The sequence below is a fragment of the Mobula birostris genome, chromosome 25 (genome assembly GCF_030028105.1).
Source record: "Mobula birostris isolate sMobBir1 chromosome 25, sMobBir1.hap1, whole genome shotgun sequence".
In the NCBI taxonomy this organism is placed as follows: domain Eukaryota; kingdom Metazoa; phylum Chordata; class Chondrichthyes; order Myliobatiformes; family Myliobatidae; genus Mobula; species Mobula birostris.
Window position 1 is genome coordinate 46,782,209 of NC_092394.1, and position 20,785 is coordinate 46,802,993.

Here is a 20,785-nt window from a genome sequence, read left to right on the forward strand (position 1 = left end):
AGAGTTCATTGTAATAGTCTTGAAAAATTTTATTAATATCTTCGTAATTACAAACTAAACTACCATCTCCCTTACGAATCTTTAAAATTTGTCTTTTAGCTCTAACTGCCTTAAGTTGAGATGCTAATAGCTTGTTACTTTTATCTCCAAACACATAAAATTGACTTTTTAATTTAGGCAAATTTTTTTCAATAGGATAAGTTAATAGCAAATTATATTGTGATTGAAGTTCAAGCCTTTGTTTAAATACATCAACATTAGGAGAAACTGCATAAGTGTTATCCAGGTCTTTAATTTGTTTTGAAGTTCTATCTAACTCTATTTTTGTCTGTTTCTTGAGCTTAGTCAAATAGGAGATCATCTGACCTCGAAAATATGCTTTAAGTGTATCCCATGTAATCAATTTCGAGACATCTCCCGTATTATTAAAAAGAAAGAAATCTTTTATCTGAATCTCTATAAATTTGACAAAGTCCTTACTTTGTAATAAATTTTCCAGAAAGCGCCAAGGCAAGTTTGCATTACTAACATCATTTAACTCAAAAGTTAAGCTTAAAGCTGCATGATCCAAAACAGTAATAGCGTCATATTCACATTTCTGGACTTTGGACAAAAATCAGAAATCAGCTATAAAGTAATCAATTCTCAAATATTTTTATGAACATGTGAATAAAAAGAATAATCTCTATCTTTAGGATGTAAATTTCTCCAGATTTCTATCAAACCATAATCAATTAAAAAGGAATTAATAAGTGTTGCTGAACAACTCGGAAGCTGCTGATTGGTTGAACTCTTGTCAATCAAAGCATTTAAACATCAGTTGAAATTACCTCCCATCAGCAGCATATATTCATTTAAGTCTGGTATTAAACCAAATACGTTTTTGAAAAAAGAAGGATCTTCTACATTTGGACTGTTTAGATTAACCAGGACAATTTTACTATTACAAATTGTTCCTTTAATAATTAAAAATCTACCATTATTATCTGAGATGATGTCTTCTTGAATAAATATTAGATTTAATAAAAATAGATACTCCCTTTGTTTTATTTAAACAAGTAGCATGATATTGAAGGCCCTTCCACGTTTTGAAAACTCTATTTTGATCGCCCGTTTTGATAGGCGTTTCTTGAACAAAAATTATATCGGGCTGGAATCGATCAATAATTTTAAAAGTCTTCCTTTGCTTAATAGGGTGATTCCAGCCACGTACCTTCCAACTAATAACTTTTATCTGTTTAAGTACCATTGAGTATTGTTCTTAAACACGACAATACATGCATACCATCGCGGGCTAATCAAAGATGGCGGTGATGAGTATAACCAAATAGAAAACACGCATGCTCCGGAACTCCATAATGGGGAAAAATACAGGAAATGTGTGAAAAAAAAATAAAATCCAACGATAAACCCCAAAATGCAAAAATACCCCCAAACCTCCCACCATCCCCAAAGATAGAAATCCAGCAAAGGAGAAAAAAAAGCCGGAACGCATCCCCAAGAAGAAAAGCAAAAAGACAGAACTCTGCGTGCCGCTCAATTTAAATAGTAATTTAAAGGTTTTTACTCTCAATTCCTCCCCTTCTCCTTACAAAGAAAATACTTAACCTTAAGATAAGAAAGCCCAGCAGAGAAAAAAAATGATTACACTTAATAATTGAAAATAAACTAGGGAATGCAAAAACAGTCTCCAAAGATGTCAAAGCAATGCTATTAAGCCCAAACAATATAATCTCTAATAAGAGAAAAGCAGCGCCATTATTCTTCAGCTTACTACCTTATTTAACAAAAGAACTGAAGCTAATTATCTATTACTAAGCACTCCATAATATAAGAAAATGTCATGGTCTGGTCCGTGAAGTCCCCATTCTGGTTCATGGTCCGGTCCGTGAACTCAGGACTCCGGGTCTTCCAGCTGACCCTTGTTTGAGTTAATCATAGGCACCAGATTCCCATCTTTGGGCTTGCAATATAAGTAGCCTTGGGACTGAGTGTGGACTGATGGTTTGTTTTGTCAGTCCCCCTTGGAGCAACCTGCTGATGGAAGGCTAGTGAAATCATTTGTGTTCTCTAGGCCTGGTTGGAGGACCACTGCTTCATGGAGCCTTGTTGCCACTTGTAGGAGTAGTCTTTGTGGCATGGATTCGGCTGTTTCCCCGGCCAGCTGAGTGGCTGCCAGCCACTCTGAGCTAGGTAGGGATCTGGCTGTTTCTGTAGCCAGCTGAGGTTGCTGGCTGAACTGAGACTTGGAGCTACCCCAGAGCAGAGATGGAACTGTTGATTGTTCGTTGGTGTTTGTCTTGTCTTGTCCTTGCCTCAGTGGGGTAAGTCAGGCTGTTTTGCTGTTGTCCCGTGGGGGGTCATGTCTTGTCTTGTCCTGTCCTCACCTCTGAGGGGTAAGTCAGGCTGTCTGGCCCTTGCCCTGCGAGGGGACATGTCTTGTCTTGTCTGTGCCTCTGTTGGGTAAGCCTGGCTGTCCTGCTGTTACCCAACAGGTGGACCTGTCCCACCTTGGTGTGGAGAAGTTGAGTCCTGGCTTGCCTTAGGATAAGTCCCGGCTCTGTCTATATTCTGTTCTGTCTCATGTTAGTGTTGTGTTAAAGATGAGTCCCGGCTTGTCGAAGTATAAGTCCCGGCTCTGTGTTGATGTTTGGTTCCCAGTCTGTCTCTGAGCTCCAAGAACCCAAGCCTCGACGATCCTGCAGCCAAGCTCCAAAAACCCAAGCCTCGACGATCCCGCAGCCAAGCTCCAGATCCAAGAACCCAAGCCTCGACGATCCCGCAGCCAAGCTCAAGATCCAAGAACCCAAGCCTCGACGATCCCGCAGCCAAGTTCCAGATCCAAGAACCCAAGCCTCGACGATCCCGCAGCCAAGCTCAAGACCCAAGACCCCAGCCTCAAGAGCAAAGACCCCAGCCTGTCTCCAAGCTCAGGCTTCTAGACCCCTGCCACGTCCTGTCCTGAAGACATGTCATGTTCTTGCCTGCTTCCAGGGTCCGAGCCTGAGGCAAGACCCAGGTTCTGGGTCCTTGTCCAGTCTTGGGCTTGGAGTCCGAGCCTTGTCTCCTAGCCCATGGTTCCTAGTCCTGTCCCGCTTTCCCTAGCCCAAGTCTGCATTCTTGTCCCTGCTCCTTGCCTGAATCCTGTCACGTCCCTAATCTAATCAAGTCCTGTTCCTTGTACTTCAGTGTCTGTGTCTTGCATTTGGGTCTGTTTCCAGCACCCCTTGTGACAGAAAAAGTCTATATAAACTATTGTGGCGACCCACTTTCTGGCACCCACGAACCGGCTCACAACAGCGCGCGCAGGCAGAGGGCCGGCCCCCAAAAGGGTGCCAGGCCATCTTCACCAGCAGGGGGAAAATCCCGCGTGCGGAAAGGGTCTGGGAATATGCATTCCCCACAGCAATCCCGCCCAGGGAGGGCGGGAACGGGAAGGCTTAAAAGCAGGCCGTGAAGTTTGAATAAACCTCTTTCATCGCAACTCTAACTCACTGACTACGTGTGGTTATTCTAGAGCTGTGTGTAGCACACCGCTACAATTGATGACTCTGATGGCCCAAACGATATTTGGACCAGCGATGACCGACGCCGCATCTGTTCATGCAGTTTCGTTAAAACTGCCAAGCTTCTGGACGCTGCAACCCCGCTTATGGTTGGAACAAGCAGAAGCACAATTCCACATTCGGCAGATAACCTCGGAGTACACTCGCTACTACTACGTGCTGAGCTCACTCGACCAGGAGACAGCTGCACAAGTTGAGGAGTTTATACAGTCGCCCCCGGAGGACGGCAAATACACAGCATTCAAAGCCCTGCTCATAAGGACTTTCGGACTCTCACGGCGCGAACGAGCACGCCGCTTAATGCACCTGGATGGTTTGGGAGACAGGCCGCCATCAGCATTAATGAACGAGATGCTGGCCCTGGCTGAAGGACACAAACCTTGCCTCATGTTTGATCAGGCATTCCTAGAGCAACTGCCCGAGGACATATGCCTGCTGCTGTCCGACGCAGATTTCAGCAACCCCCGGGAGGTGGCGGCCTGAGCAGATGTGTTGTGGAATGCCGGGAAAGAGAGGGGCATCCGTCGCACAGATCACCAAGCCGCGTGCCCAACGACAGACCAGACCAGGCCCGGCAGCAAAGCCTACAAAACCCGGCGACGGGAGTGAGGAGCCCAACAAACAATGGTGCTTCTACCACCAGTGGTGGGGCACAGAGACCTGCCGCTGCAGACCACCCTGCAAATTCCTGGGAAACACCAGGGCCAGCCGCTGCTGATGGCTACGGCGGCTGGCCATCAGGACAGCCTCCTGTACGTCTGGGACAAGCAGTCGGGACGCCGCTTTTTGGTCGACACCAGAGCGGAGATCAGCGTCTTACCTCCAACGAGTTATGATACCCGCAATAGAGAACCGGGACCCACCCTGAGGGCCGCAAATGGAAGCACAATACGAACCTACGGCACCCACACGGTGCGGCTACATTTCAGCTCCAGCCGGTTCACGTGGGACTTTACACTGGCTGCCATGGTCCAACCACTGCTGGGGGCAGATTTTCTACGAGCCCACAGCCTGCTGGTCGACCTGCAAGGGAAGCGATTAGTCCACACCAAGACTTTTCAAACGTTCTCCCTGGCTGAAGCACAGTTGCCAGCCCCACACCTGGACTCTATCACGCCGTCCGACGACGAATTCACTAGGGTCCTGGCGGATTTCCCATCAGTACTGACACCACAGATCACGGCAGCCATGCCCAGACACGGAGTACAGCACCACATCCTGACCCAGGGACCATCCCTCCACGCCCGTGCTCGAAGGCTTCCCCCGGACAAGCTCCAACTGGTGAAGGAGGAGTTTAAGAAGATGGAGGAATTGGGGATCATACGACGGTCCGCCAGCCCATGGGCCTCCCCACTTCACATGGTGCCCAAGGCAACGGGGGGGGGGGCCAGAGACCATGCGGTGACTACCGCAGACTGCACGAGGCTACAACTCCAGACCGCTACCCTGTGCCGCACATTCAAGACTTCGCAGCAAACCTACACGGCGCAAGGATCTTTTCCAAGGTTGACCTCGTCCGGGGATACCATCAAATCCCAGTACATCCGGACGACATCCCCAAAACAGCACTTATCACCCCGTTCGGACTTTTCGAATTCCTCTGAATGCCGTTTGGTCTAAAGAATGCCGCACAGACTTTCCAGCGGCTAATGGACGCGGTGGGATGCGACCTGGACTTCGCATTCATCTATTTGGACGATATCCTCATAGCCAGCAGTAGTCGGCAGGAGCATCTGTCCCACCTCCGCCAGCTCTACTCCAGCCTGAGCGAATTTGGCCTTACAATCAACCCAGCCAAATGCCAGTTCGGACTCGACACCATCGACTTCCTGGGCCACAGGATTACTAAAGACGGGGCAACCCCGCTGCCCGCCAAGGTAGACACGGTCCACAACTTTCCCCGACCCAACACAATCAAAGGCCTGCAGGAATTCATGGGTATGGTGAATTTCTACCACCGTTTCCTCCCCTCAGCAGCCCGAACCATGTGCCCCCTGTTCACTCTAATGTTGGGTAAGGGCAAGGACATTAGCTGGGACGAGGAGGCCGTAACCGCTTTCGTTAAAACCAAAGAAGCCTTGGCAAACGCCGCGATGCTAGTGAACCCCAGAACGGACGTTCCTACTGCCCTCATGATGGACGCATCCAACACAGCAGTCGATGGAGTGCTGGAACAACTCATCGAGGGTCGCTAGCAACCCCTGGCGTTCTTCAGCAAACACCTACGACCACCTGATCTCAAGTACAGTGCTTTCGACCGGGAGCTATTGGCACTATACCTGGCAATCCGGCATTTCAGGTACTTCTTAGAAGGCAGGCCCTTCACTGCGTTCACAGACCACAAACCGCTTACCTTTGCGTTCAGGAAGGTGTGCGACCCCTGGTCGTCCCGCCAGCAGCAACATCTATCCTACATCTCCGAGTACATGACGGACATCCGGTATGTCTCTGGAAAGGACAACGGCGTGGCGGACGCACTATCCAGACCTGCCATACAGGCCCTGTCCCAGGGGGTGGACTATGCAGCGCTGGCAGAGGCACAGCAGGCAGACGCTGAGATCCCCAGTTACAGGACTGCAGTCTCCGGTTTGCAGCTCCAAGACCTCCCCGTAGGCCCAGGTGAGAGGACCCTACTATGTGACGTAGCTACCAGCCAACCCCGCCCCGTCGTCCCAGCAGCCTGGCACCGGCGGGTTTGCGAGTCCATTCACAACTTAGCGCACCCCTCCATCAGGACAACCGTCCGGCTGGTCGCCAACAGGTTCGTGTGGCATGGCTTCGTAAACAGGTCAGTGAATGGGCTAAAACGTGCATGCAGTGCCAAACGGCTCCGCCGCAGCAGTTCGAACCCACCCACCGGAGGTTCGACCACATCCATGTGGATATCGTGGGGCTCCTGTCAGTGTCACGAGGAGCGCGGTACCTGCTAACTATGATAGACCGGTTCAGCAGATGGCCAGAGGCCGTCCGGCTCACTGACACCACCTCCGAATCCTGCGCCCAAGCACTGATCGCAACCTGGGTAGCCCGCTTCGGGGTACCGGCCCACATTACCTCCGACAGGGGCGCCCAGTTCACCTCCAGCCTGCGGTCGGCTATGGCCAACCTTTTAGGATCGCAGCTAAACCACACAACTGCCTACCACCCACAGTCGAACGGACTAGTGGAGCGTTTCCACCGTCACCTGAAGTCGGCTCTCATGGCCCACCTGGAGGGGCCTAACTGGGTGGATGAACTTCCCTGGGTCCTGCTCGGAACCCGCACGGTGCCCAAAGAGGATCTGCACACCTCATCGGCCGAGTTGGTGTATGGCGCACCCCTGGTAGTCCCAGGACAGTTCATAACAGCCCCAAGGGGGCAAGAGGAAGAACCCACAGCAGTCCTGGACAGACTACGGGTCAGGCTCGGTAACCTGGCCCCCATCCCCACTTCACAGCACGGACAGAACCCGACCTTCGTACCCAAAGACCTGCAGAACTGTAAGTTTCTTTTTGTACGACGGGGCGGACACCGGGCACCGCTACAGCGGCCCTACGAGGGGCTGTTTAAGGTGATCAGGGACAACGGGTCCACGTTCGTGCTGGACAATGGGGGAAGAGAGGAGGTTTTCACAGTGGACCGACTCATACCGGCCCATGTGGACTTGGCGCAGCCGGTCCAGGCTCAGGCACCGCGGCGCAGGGACAGACCTCCCAACAGAGGCCGATCCAGACTGTGGACATTGGGGGAGATATCGCTGGTTCTGTGGGGGGGGGGGTTATGTGGCGACCCACTTTCTGGCACCCACGAACCGGCTCACAACAGCGCGTGCAGGCAGAGGGCTGGCCCCAAAAAGGGCGCCAGGCTATCTTCACCAGCAGGGGGAAAATCCCGCGCATGGAAAGGGTCTGTGAATATGCATTCCCCACAGCAGTCCTGCCCCAGGGAGGGTGGGAATGGGAAGGCTTAAAAGCAGGCCACGAAGTTTGAATAAACCTCTTTCATCGCAACTCTAACTCACCGACTACGTGTGGTTATTCTAGCACTGTGTGTAGCACACCGCTACACTATAAACAAACTATCATTTAATTAATAAAGAAAAAGGAAGATAGAAACAGAAAACCAAACCAGATAACAATCTGTCCACTGTATTAATTCACTCCATATACTAAACAGACTTCAAAAAAAGTCATTCTTTAGTCAAACCAAGAAGTTCACCTCTTCTTTAAATAATCCATCGATCAAAGGATATCTTCAGCATACAGAAATCTTCAAAGCCTGTTTTCTTTCAGAAAATTATTCAGCAACTCTAATATCCTTCATACATCAGCCCATTCGACAATATAATTGACGAAGTCCCATGCCGCTTGGGGATCCAAGAAGACATGAGGTGTAGAATCTTTAGGAAATAATTTTAATCTCGCTGGATATCTAAATGATGGAAAAAGTCCTTTTGCATATGCTATCTTCATGACAGGTGTGAATTTGATCCATTGTTCCATAACTTCCCATGGATAATTTTCGTAAATACGGATCTTGGAACCATTAAATTTAAAAACTTTCTGTTTCCTTGCACATTTTATGATTTGGTCTTTAACTTTAAAGCGAAGAAAGTTGACTAAAATTGGTCGAGCTTTATCTGACAAAGTGAAAATTTTGTGAGCTCTTTCAATATTAGGAGGCTGAGATAGAATACCCGGAAACAGAGATTGAAACAAATTGGCAAAATAGTCCAATAAATTCCTACTCTCAGCGCCTTCCCTAAGACCCACAATTCGGATATTATTTCAATGCAACTTAGCCTCTAAATCGACAATTTTGCATTGAGCCTGTTCCAAATGGGTTGAAATATCTACAATTTGACGTTTCGATTCTTTAAACTCAGTATTCAAGGAAACAATATTTTCCTCAATAGTCTGTAAACTCTGTCGGAACGACTTCAACTCAGAAGTGTTATTGTCAATTTTGTTGTCGAGACCCATCAACGTACGTTCCAAACGCTCAGCGTAGACAGGCATATCTTCTGATTTTTTCGAAGGTTTTCCCTTTCCATTGCTGGGTTCAAAAAGCTGCTTTCCACTTCTTAAAGGATATGATATAATGACAACTATTTCCCTCCAAGATCCAAAAAATGAAAGTTAAACAATTCAAAGTTTAGACTGGGGAAAAGGAGGAATTAAAGGCAGCTGCAAAATTTATGTATTACTCCATTGAGCTGCAGGCGGAAGTCCCCCCCCGCCCCCTGGTGGATTTAAGTGACAAAAACCGAACAATTCAGATCTACATGAAGCAGTAACATGTAAATGACTGGGAACTGAAGCAAAAAATTGATGCAGGAAATGCTGGAAATATTCAGTAACACTAGATACATCAGGGCAGAGAGATAAAGGATTAATGTTTTAGGCCTGGAGAAATGTATCTTAAGTTACAAAGAGAGAGAGGGATGGAGAGAAAAGAAGGAATGCCTACAGTCAGGTGGGGACCAAGGTCATCCTGGCGACATCCAGACACAGATGTACAAATACTAAGCAAAATACGAGGAAAGGTGGACCTCATTGTCCAGTCAGGCAGCTCATCCAAAGCAGAGGACAACAAGGTTAAAGAGCTTGGACAATTAAGGCTGCAATGGAAGAAGTTTTGAACTAAACACAAAATAATCTGCAGGTGCTGGGATCAAAGCAACATTCACAACACGCTGGAGGAACTCAGCAGGTCGGGCAGCATCCGTGGAAATGATGAGTCGATATTTTGGGCCGGAACCTTTCGGCAGGACTGAAGAGGGAAGGGGCAGAGGCCCTATAAAGAAGGTGGGGGAGGGTTGGAAGTAGAAGGCTGGTGGGTTCAGTTGAAAAACCAGTAATCTGAAAGACAAAGGGGTGGGGGAGGGGAAGTAGGGAGGTGATAGGCAGGAAAACAATGGGTAGTAGAAGGAAGCGGAACCATGGGGGAGGTGATAGGCAGCTGGGGGAGGGGGCAGAGTGAAATAGGGATAGAGGAAGGGAGGGGGGAGGGAATTATCAGAAGTTGGAGAATTCTATGTTCATACCAAGGGGCTGGAGACTACCTAGACGGTATATGAGGTGTTGCTCCTCCAACCTGAGTTTAGCCTCATCATGGCAGTAGAGGAGGCCATGTATGGACATATCTGAATGGGAATGGGAAGCAGAGTTGAAGTGGGTGGCTACTGGAGATCCTGTCTTTTGTGGCGGACAGAGCGGAGGTGCTCGACGCAGCGGTCCCCCAATCTGCGTCAGGTTTCACCGATGTAGAGGAGGCTGCACTGGGAGCACCAGATGCAATAGATGACCCCAAGAGGCTCACAAGTGAAGTGTTGCCTCACCTGGAAAGTCTGTTTGGGGCCCTGAGTGGTGGCAAGAGAGGTGTAGGGATAGGTGTAGCACTTACGCTTACAGGGTAAGTGCCGGGTGGGAGATCCGTGGGGAGGGACGTGTGGATAAGGGAGTCGCAGAGGGACTGATCCCTGCGGAAAGCAGAGAGGGGTGGAGAGGGAAAGATGTGCTTTGTGGTGGGGTCCTGTTAAAGGTGGCGGAAGTTGCGGAGGATAATGTGCTGGATCCGGAGGCTGGTGGGCTGGTAGGTGAGGACAAAGGGATCTCTGTCCCTGTTGTGGTGCCGGGAGGATGGAGTGAGGGCCAAAGTGCGGGAAATGGAGGAGATGCAGGTGAGGGCATCATTGATGACGGTAGAAGGGAAACCACAATCGTTAAAGAAAGAGGTCATTTGAGATGTCCTGGAACGGAAAGTCTCATCCTGGGATCAGATAAGTTTTGAACTACTCAGTTAACTTGAGGTAGACTGGTAGCCTGAGCTGAGAATCTGATGAAAACTTGTAAGACTTGGTTAAGTTGGGGCATCTTTTGGGCTGATGGTGTTTCAGGTGGTTTGGAACTCACTTAAGTCATATGTAAGAAATGTAGGAGCATCAATAAAATCTGTAAACAACAGGAATTCTGCAGATGCTGGAAATTCAAGCAACACACATCAAAGTTGCTGGTGAACGCAGCAGGCCAGGCAGCATCTCTAGGAAGAGGTGCAGTCGACGTTTCAGGCCGAGACCCTTCGTCAGTCCTGATGAAGGGTCTCGGAATAAAATCTGTTGTAAATTTGGTACAGTTTGATAAGCCTATTAAATTAAAGCTCCCCTCAATGGTTTTGATGCAAAACACAAAGCTGAAGGAACAAAAGGGTTGGTTAAATGATTCTTATGTAGAATGTCTACAGCCCAGGGATATAAACGTAACAGAAAGTCTCAACGATAAACTTAAAAGACATGTGAATGGGTTTTGCAGGAAAAGTGTATGAGTCAAGAGGAATGCTTGAAAATGGTCAGTGTGTTTTATTGATGTTGGACAGATGTTCTTGGATAGCTCTGGCAGGAACACTTGCCACATCACACTTGAACCAAAAATACATCAAATATTTGACTGGCTGAACGTGCGAACTATAAGGTGTCAATCCAGCCATTCCCTCTATCTCATTTTAAATGATTTCCAAGGATTTTTCCAATGTGTTAAGCAGGTGGAGATTAAATTGATCGCATATTAAGAAATGAAGAAGGCTTATAGTAGAAAAAGATTGGTCTTTTCACCTTCATGGTGTCTGAAATATTCCTGGTATTTCCTCCAAACAACACAACACAAGTAAACAGGAGATACAAGGACTGCAGATGCCAGGATCTGGAGCAACAAGCATTCTGCTTGAGGAACTCAGCAACCGCAGGGGTAAAGGAATCGTTGACGGTTTAAGGCAAAACCCTACAATAGGTTTGAGAGTCACTCATGCCAGAACAACCTTAGTCCCCATCCTACTGTAGACATTCTCCTGTCCCCTCTCCATCCCTTCCTCTCTCTGAAATTAAAACACACTTTTCTCACTTCTCCAATCCTGATCATTAACTCTGTTTTTCTCCTGATGTTTCAAGTGGATGTTTCCACCCCCTTGTCTTGTAGTCACGTCCTTTTCTTTGAGTCTCTCCCACAAGTGACATTGTGAACACCTACTAGCTCAAGCCCTAACCTCGCATTTGACTGAGTTCTCTGAAATCTACAAACTCTTGAGTCCAACTCACCTGACCCCAAAATCCTCCCTCCAAGATGAAACTTTCTTCAATGACGTGGAGAAATTGAAGGAATTTTTCATCTTGATAATCAAAGCGATATCTAAAGACAATTGAGCAGATGATATTTGAGATGGCATTGTTTATCTTGAAATGTGGATCAAACGCAAGTTCTGAAACAATAATGACAAACTGTGAGTGTTCCAGTGTAGGGATGTAAGTAAAAACTGTTTGTTAAACATATCAATGGTATTAAGAGATTCAGTAACTGATGTCTGGAACATAAGACACAGGAGCAGAATTAGTCCAGTTGACACATTGAGTCTGCCGCACCATTCAATCTGGACTGATTTGTTTTCCCTTAACCCTACTCTCCTGACTTCTCCCCATAACTTTTGAAGCCCTTACTAATTAAGTAACTAATCAAACTCCACTTTAAATATACCCAATGACTTGGCCTCCAAAGCCATCTGTGGCAATGAATTCCACAGATCGGCTGTGTTCTGGCTACAGAATTTCCTCCTCATCTTTGTTCTAAACGGACATCCTTCTCTTTTATAATTGTACCCTCTGGACTTGGACTTCCAACTGTTGGAAAAATCCTCTACTAATCCACACAATATAAGCCTTTACACTAGGACGCTCGGTAGGTTTCAACGAGACCCTCTCCCCTCATTCTTTTAAATTCCAGCAAGTACAGGTCCATAGCTATCAAAGTTCTCATTGTTAAACCTTTCATTTCCAGGATCGTTCTCATAAACTTCCTCTGGACCCTCTCCAATTCTAGCAGATCCTTTCTCAGATAAGGGGCCCAAAACTGCTCACAATACTCCAACTGTGGTCTAATCAATGTCTTATAAAGCCTCAGCATTATTCCTTGCGTTTATATTTTGGTCAATTGAAATGTGTGTTAACATTACATTTGCCTTCCTTGCCACTGATCCAAAGTGCAAATTAATCTTTAAGGAACTTTGTACGAGGACGCACAAGCCCCTTGGCACCTCTGATTTCTGAATGCGTGCTCCGTTTTCAAAATAGTCCACACCTTCATTCCATCGACCAAAGTGCATGAGCACAGACTTTGCTCCATTGCTCCATCTGCACTTTCTAGCTGTTCCCCTCATCTGTGCAAGTCTTTCTGAACACTCCCTGCTTCAACACTGGCTGCCTCTCCACATATCATTGGGTCACCTGTGAACATGGCCACAAATCCAGCAACGCTATCATCCAGATCACAAGCGTATAACGTGAAAAATAGTGGACCCAACACCACCCCCGCCCCCCCGTGGAATGCCGCTAATCCACAGGCAGCCGGTCAGAAAATGCCCCTGTTATTCCCACTGTTTTCCTTCTGCCAGTCAGGCATGATTTCAAAATTCCTGTCCGTACATCACGTCTACAACAAAACAAACAGTGAAATGAGTCACTTGTGGTAACAACCAGCACACCCGAGGATGTGCTGGAGGCAGCCTGCAAGTGTTAGCACACATTCCAACACCAGCACTTTGAGCATACTATGTTGACGTTATGCTAGTAACCTCCCCTGTAATACCATCTTATATTGTTTAGCAACCTTATGTGCTGTCCCTTGTCAAAGGCCTTTTGAAAATTCAAGTGAACAACCATGCACGCTCCTTTGTCTATCTTACCTGTTATTTTCTTAAAGAATTCCAACATGTTTGTCAGGCAAGATTACCCTTGAAGGAAACCATACTGCCTTCAGTCTATATTACTGTGTACCTGCAAGTGCCCCAAGACCTCATCCTTAATAATGACTCTAACATCTTGCCAACCACTGGAATCAAGCACATTGACCTTTAATTTCCTGTCTCTTCCCTCCCACCCTTCTTAATCAGTAAAGTGACATTTGCTATTTTCTATTCCTCTGGAACCATTCCAGAACTAATGAATTGAACCCAAACTGAACATGCCGTTTGTTCAAGTCACCAATCTCTCAACCATCTCTAAACCTTCTGTTAGACGGTTCAGTTGGAATTAGAGTGACTTTGAAAAATTAATGATTGGTTACTGAATCCATCTGTTGGGATAGAGAAATTCGGTAAGACCATGAATTATTTTATCCCTCCCTGTCCGCATCTCCATTTCACTAAGCGCTGTGTGTCTCTGTAAGCTCACCTGACTTCTTTGTGTCAAAGCTCACTTCCCTGCTGTCTAATGACCATTTTCTCAAATCTCCCACTTTCACCCTCAGTTCATTGTATCGTCTCAGGTACTTCCCAAGCATCTGAAGAAAGATGACATCATGGGACAAATTGGAACAGCACCCTCCCCAAAAGCCAAATTTATGAGAACACACTGTGCACGTTACACATTTCCAAGAGGGATTTTTTCTTTCTTTTACTTTGAAGAATAAGAAGTGGATAATTAGTTTAAGGAGATCAAGCTCATTATAAATCCATTACAGGATCAAGAGACATCTAAAAATTGCCATCCTTGACCAGCTTGTTGATAGACTTTCTCCCACTAACATCGTCATCACCTTCCTGTAAAAAGAAGTTCTTTCACAAATATTATTTCTATTTTTCAGCTCATTCTCATCCAAAGTGCTAAATGACTGTGGCTTCCTAGTTCCTTGTGACCTGAACTGTATCCTTGCTTCAACCTCATTCCAAACAATAGAACTTTTCCATTCACTGAGTATTAGAACCAGCAAGACCCACGTAGACTCAAATCACTGGCAACTCAAAGCAGTGTCTCCTAATATTTTCCAGATGATGAGCCCCTGAACGTTACCTTGTTAATCCCATTTTCACATTATTTATTTATTTATGTAAGTTATAGTAACTTTCTGCCTTTTCACTGTACTGCTGGTACAAAAGAACAGGTTTCATGTCATTTAAGTTCATAATCATAAGTCTGATTCTGATTGTGATTCTTTATTCAATGAAAATCTTAGACACCCTGAGCTTCCTGTTGCCTGGAACTTTAATTCTCCATTCCATTCCCACTTGGACTTGCTGCATGGTTTCAACAGTGAGAAATATCACCTAATTTTCTGTTTCAGCATAATGCAGCCTTCTAATTTCAATATCACTTTCTCCAGCTTCAGCGATCTCACTCCTTCTTTCTGTCTGTACCAGAAATAGCCATTTCTGCCGGTTGGTATTTGGGCTCAGTCATTTGTATTTGAATACTGGGCCTTTCTGGGCATGTCCCCCAGTCCCACATGGACACAAATCCAAACCAATGTTACTTTAACTAATTTGGTCTCTCCCTATCAGGGATAGTTCCTGTTCTACCTATTCCTCCCTCACCTTCTGCACTACAGAAAACTAACATATTTTCTCTCTTCCCCAGCTCTGATGAAGAGTCTCAGAGATTAAATATCAAATGTTTCTCTTCCTACATGTGTTCCTTAACTTGCTGTGCATTTTCGATATTTCCTGTTTTCCCACATATTTTATTCTACTTTGGTTTTCTCCATTCTTCCTACCAGATTGACAAACCTTCCAAATTCTTCGTGGATTTCAGTGTTGGAATAAATAAATAGTTTACATTTCCACAGCAGTCAAGGCATCGCTTGGTTCTTTAGAAAGTTGCTTTGTTACCTTTCTCCTCTTCAAATTCTTTACTCAAAAATTCTGCTTCCTCCACAATTTGCAACTCCAGCGACTTCTTCCCAAGCCCAAAGTTTCTCAGTGTGGAAAGTGAGAATCTTCTCTGTTCTCTCCACCAGTTCCCATAGTTTGCAAAGACGATACCTGCAGGAACAGTGGGAATTATCAGGGGCTAAGACAGCAGATGGTAAGAAACATTTCCCCATGGTAGAGAAGTCAAAAACTAGAGGACAGGAGTTTAAAGTTTATAGTGAAGGGGTAGGAAGTTTAGATGGGATCTGAGGAAAAGCTTCTCAGACAGATGATGTTTGGAACCCGAAACGCCCTGCCTGATAGAGTGGTGGAAATAAGTTCCCAAGACATTTAAGAATTATCTACCTGAACACTTGATTCACCAAAGCATGGGAGGCAATAGGTCAGATGCTAGTAAATGGGATTGGTATAGATGGGTATTTGATGATCAGCATGGTCATGATGGGCTGAAGGGCCTGTTTCTGTGCCATTTGACTCCATGATTTTTGACTTTGGAGTGTGATTGTGAAACAGACAACATTAACTGAAATGCCAGCAGCAGAGAACAAAATGGACAACAGAAAACCCACACAGTGTTACATTCACCTTACACTGGAATGCTGGAATCTGGAGCAACACACAATCTGCTGCAGAAACTCAGCATCTTGAGCAGCATCTGTAAGGCGGGGGGGGGGGGCAGAAGGAATAGTCGATGTCGTGGGCCCTGATCGTAGAGTTTTAAACCAAAACATTGACAATTCCTCCACCTCCACTTCCTGAGATGCTGCTTGATCTGTTACGTTGCTCCATCAGATTGTTTGTTGTTTCCATTCAGCTTTATTTTCTACAATGCTCATTCAGAAATATTCATGAATATTGTGAACTGGTAGAAAGACCAAAATCAGGTGAGTCCAGCATCCCAGTGTTTCAATAACTGATTTATCATTAACAAGGCTGAATCACTCAGGAATCACATAATTTCACCTCAGTCAGCACAGAATGTAAGGAGTACGAACTGTCAGTGGCATAGGGATAGGAATGAACAAAGATTGAGTTCTTTCCTGGCACTTATGACAAACAAACTCTTCTCTAGCTTCCAACTGGGTATAGGTATCAATTATAACTGACATTTCAGTGACAAACTCTGCCTTCTTCTTCGGGGATGATGCCTGGGTGTGTCTAGGCTGAAGGTATTTATACCCCCCTCGTCCATCCTTTCTGATTGGTTGATCCTCATCCAATCAGATTTCTGCTCTCCTACCTTGTTTACAATTGATTTCTAGTTCTTAATTCAGACCTTCATCTTTGTTAAAATTCTTTCCCTCCAGTTTTAGTTCAATGGCTTCCTTTACCAGCTGGTCCCAAAAGCCATTGGCGTGTCACAGTAGTTTTGTGCCATTGAAGTCAATCCTATGGCCATTGTGAATGCAGTGTTCTGCTACTGCCAATTTCTCCAGGTAATCCAAATAGGTACACCTCCTGTGCTCCCTGATGCAGGTTTCCACCGTGCATCCCGTCTAGCTGATATACACTGCCCCACATTCACAGGGAATCCTGTAAATCAGCGGTCCTCAACCACTGGGCCGCGGATTGGTACCGGGCCGCAAAGCATGTGCTACTGGGCCGCGAGGAAACTATATGATTTGGTGATATGAGTCAGCTGCACCTTTCCTCCTTCCCTGTCATGCCCTGTTGAGCTTGAACGCACGCGATGTCATTACGCATGCATCATCCATGTCAGCGTGGGAAGATCAACTCCTCAAGCTTGCAAATGACGGTGGGCTGAAAAGTATGTTTGACACAACATCTCTGCCGGCATTCTGAATCAAAGTCAAGGCTGAAACTCCTGAGATAGCCACGAAAGCACTGAAAACGTCGCTTCCATTTCTAACATCATATCGCTGCGAAGCAGGCTTTTCTGCAATGAATGCAACGAAAACTAAATCATGGAATAGACCGGACATAAGGAACTCCCTTTGTATATCAGTGTCTCCCATCACCCCTCGATAGGACCGTCTTGTTGCAGGAAAACAAGCCCCGGGTTCCCACTGATTCAGCGATATTGGTGTGTTGCAATGATTTTATATGTTCATACAGGGAAACTAGGTGCTGTGTGTTTAATATCCAAACGTTACTTAAAATGTTATGATGCTATTGACTTACTTATATAACCATATAACAATTACAGCACAGAAACAGGCCATCTCGGCCCTTCTAGTCCGCGCCGAACTCTACTCTCACCTAGTCCCACCGGCCTGCACTCAGACCATAACCCTCCATTCCTTTCCTGTCCATATACCTATCCAATTTTTCTTTAAATGATAATGTCTGTTTCTGTTACTTCTACTGGAAGTTCATTCAACACTTACTTCAAGCTCCCCTGTCCTCCCCTCATAATTGACTTATCACTATATTCATGCGAGGAAAATATGTGTTGTGTGTTTAATATTAAATTCGTTAGATAAACCCTTTTAGAAACAAAATCGAGTGTATTAGCCACTTATCACCTATATTCCGGTCGTGATTAACACCCCCCCCCCCCCATACAGAATGGCCAAAAATGATTTGCAGAAAAAAAATTGGCAGGTACATGCATGCGCAGGTCACGCATGTGCATTGTTGCCCGTGCAAGGCTTCATGGTCATTGTAGTCTTTCCCTGGGTAAACACAATGTATTTGACTGCTACTCTTGTCCGTTGGCAGCCTCACCATGCGCCCCCTCCCGGGGTCGGCCGGTCCGCAAGAATATTGTCAATATTAAACCGTTCCACAGGTTGGGGACCCCTGCTGTAAATAGCAGCTGACTTGAGTCTCAGATCATCTTTGACCTGCATAAGCTGTGACATGAGCTTCCTAGTGGGTTTGTGGCTGCTATTAACTTAATATTTCTTCAGGATCCTGGTGATCCTCCTAGAAACCATGGAAAAATAGGGAAGAAAGACGGGTTACCCCTCATTGTTATGATTCCTGGTTTTTCTATCAGCCCTTTGTAGAGCCCAATTGAATTTCTTTACCTTGTAGCCATTCTATAGGAACGTCGTGCATAATCATCTTACTTCCGCAGGGAGACTCTCCTGATATAAAATAGTAATCAGATTGGTGTAAGAACTGGAATTCGATTGTAAACAAAGGAGGGAGAGCGGAAACTTGATTGGATGATGACTAACCAATCAGCAGGGATGGACTACAGGGGTCTAAATACCATCGGTCGAGACTTACTCAAGCATCATGCACAAAGAAGACGGCAGAGGTTGTCATCGAAATGTCGGGTATAATCCATACCTGTACCTGACTGGAAGCCCAAGAAGAGTTTATTCATCAGCAAGAGGAATGTGCACAAGTGTAAGCAACCTGCTGATGTAAAAAGTTCTGGGTTGATGAAGAAGAATTCTCAATTTGTCACCATGAACAGATTCTAAACACCTTGTGGTGATAAGGAACTAATTTACAACAGCTGAAGTCATCCTACATGCATAACATGCTGAGGAATAGAATATAGAAAGAAATAAAAGATAAAAGAGTGTTTTAGGAGCCAGTTCAATACAATGCAGAACATTAAATCATCAAAACAACCCAGTGAGACTCCTTTTGTCTGTCATTAAGATGCAGTTACAGAGATCTTGGGAGAACTGGTCTCTAGTATTTCTGAATACTTTTGACCTAATTTCTTTGGACGTGATGACGTCTCACCCTCCTCCCCAGTCTGGTTGTGTGGTTCACAGTGCAATGATCATTCACAGAAACCTGATGTCTAATGATTCTCAATCCCTCCCATTGGTGCCCAGGACAGTCTCTGGTGCCCAGTTGACACTCACCTTCCCTGTTCTGCTGAAATACCTTCTCATAAATCGGAAAGGATGGCCGGTCTGCAAAATCTTCCGATTTCTTCACCAGAGCCTCTTTCAGGGTCTTGAAACCACTCAGCACCACCAGGTTTGTCCATCCAAACTCTAAACTCACCACATCGCCGTACTTCTTCCACAGCTGAAAGAGAAAGCACCAGGACGTTACTGCAGCATCGAATAGAGGCAGCTCTATCACTCAGCTCTCTGTCAGACCCAGCACCTGTTTATTCTGCATCCCTGTGGCTGTTGGTGCTGGGCCCCAGGGAGCTTGTCTCTCTGGCCCCTGTAACATTGAATGCAACAGGAGATTCCTCTCACCATTGTTTTCCCACTGCTACATTCAGATATCCACCCCTGGATTGTCCTGTGGGGTCATGATTTTTTTCTGATTGTCAAAAAGTTGCTTCCATTGTGATTGTTTAGTTTAGAAGCTGCAGAAGCTTTTCCCATTACATAGGTCCCTGGTGTCCAGTTTCAAATATCCTGAGTATACAATAGCGAAGGGGTTTGCTCTCTTCTTCCTTTGCTTAAGACTACATAACCATTGGGAACTTATGCTCTGCATGCAATTTTAGCTAAAAATGTTGTTGAATGTACACGTGTTTGTTGAATATTCAGCTTTGTAGTGTCTGAATGGGAAACATGCATATTTGGTTGATTTTTTACTGCTTGTAAATAAGTGATTAATATACCTATTTGCAGAGAGTGCTTTCTGTATCACTTGCCAGACCCATGATCCTGACTGAACATTACATTTGGCACTGCGAGCAGGATCTGGCTTTTTGAGCAGAAATGCATTTCTTGAAGAGGTTATTTGAAACAGAGGACCCTCTGTTTCAGTGATGTAGAGTCCCAGGGTGGACAGGTAATAGTGCAGGTTTTAGAAGTCTCACTAACTTACTGATGGGTTATGGAATGCCAGTAGATTGGTCAGACCAGTTAGATTTCACTCAGGTTGAAATGGGAGATCACATTGTTTCTATGCTTAAATCATCAGGTTTTCCCAAAAGATAACTGGAGAGATGCTTTCAGGCTGTTTGCAGCAATTGTAAGGCATCAGTATAAAACGATAGCGACTCTTAAGAATGAATTGGAAGATCTCAGTCAGCACTGTATTATTCTGAGCGAATCTATTAACAGCTCAGAGTAGGGCTACAAAGTTAAGAGGATATGGATATACAGATAGCCTGTCGGCTAATGAAAGTACAGAGTTTAGCGATGGCTCAAAGGGCCCAGTTGGGAACCTGATCCCGCTAAGGCTCGAGCCATGTTGAGACGGGGCAATGATCCTACTGTGGGGCTGGGAGATGTGGATATCTGGCTGGATGATGAAAATGAAGGAGAGAGAGTAGAGAGGATCCCTTGATTTAATCCTTGAGATGATCACCTTCTGCCTTTTGTGTCCAAAACAGTACGGGCCAGGCAGGGGGATGGAGGGAGGTATCAATCTGCACCTTCTTCCCCTCAGGAGGGGCAGAAGGCTCAGCTATGTGTGGGGGATGGTGCAATGGGCACTTTTGACACAACAGGCCTCCGAGAATTAGCAAGTTTAGGGGATAGGTACAAAAGGCTAAGGAGCCTTTGGCTGCATGGTTATTGAGGTTATGGGATGGAGGGGGTACCATAATGAGCCTATCTAATAGAGAGACAGGTGCCTTAGGGAGTCTATCATCTCCCTAAGGAGATCAATAATGCCCTGAGAACACTGCTTGCTTCCCCTGAGGCTAA

At 45.8% G+C, this 20,785-nt stretch overlaps 1 protein-coding gene across 1 annotated transcript in view; it reads right to left on the bottom strand.

Moving 5' to 3' along the window:
• LOC140187555 (cytochrome P450 2D3-like) overlaps positions 1–20,785 on the bottom strand; it is a 61,200-nt gene that overhangs the window by 24,804 nt on the left and 15,611 nt on the right. The window contains 3 exon segments of the mRNA XM_072242955.1: positions 11,635–11,795; positions 15,192–15,344; positions 19,028–19,196. Of these exon segments, the coding sequence (XP_072099056.1) occupies positions 11,635–11,795; positions 15,192–15,344; positions 19,028–19,196 (483 nt within the window).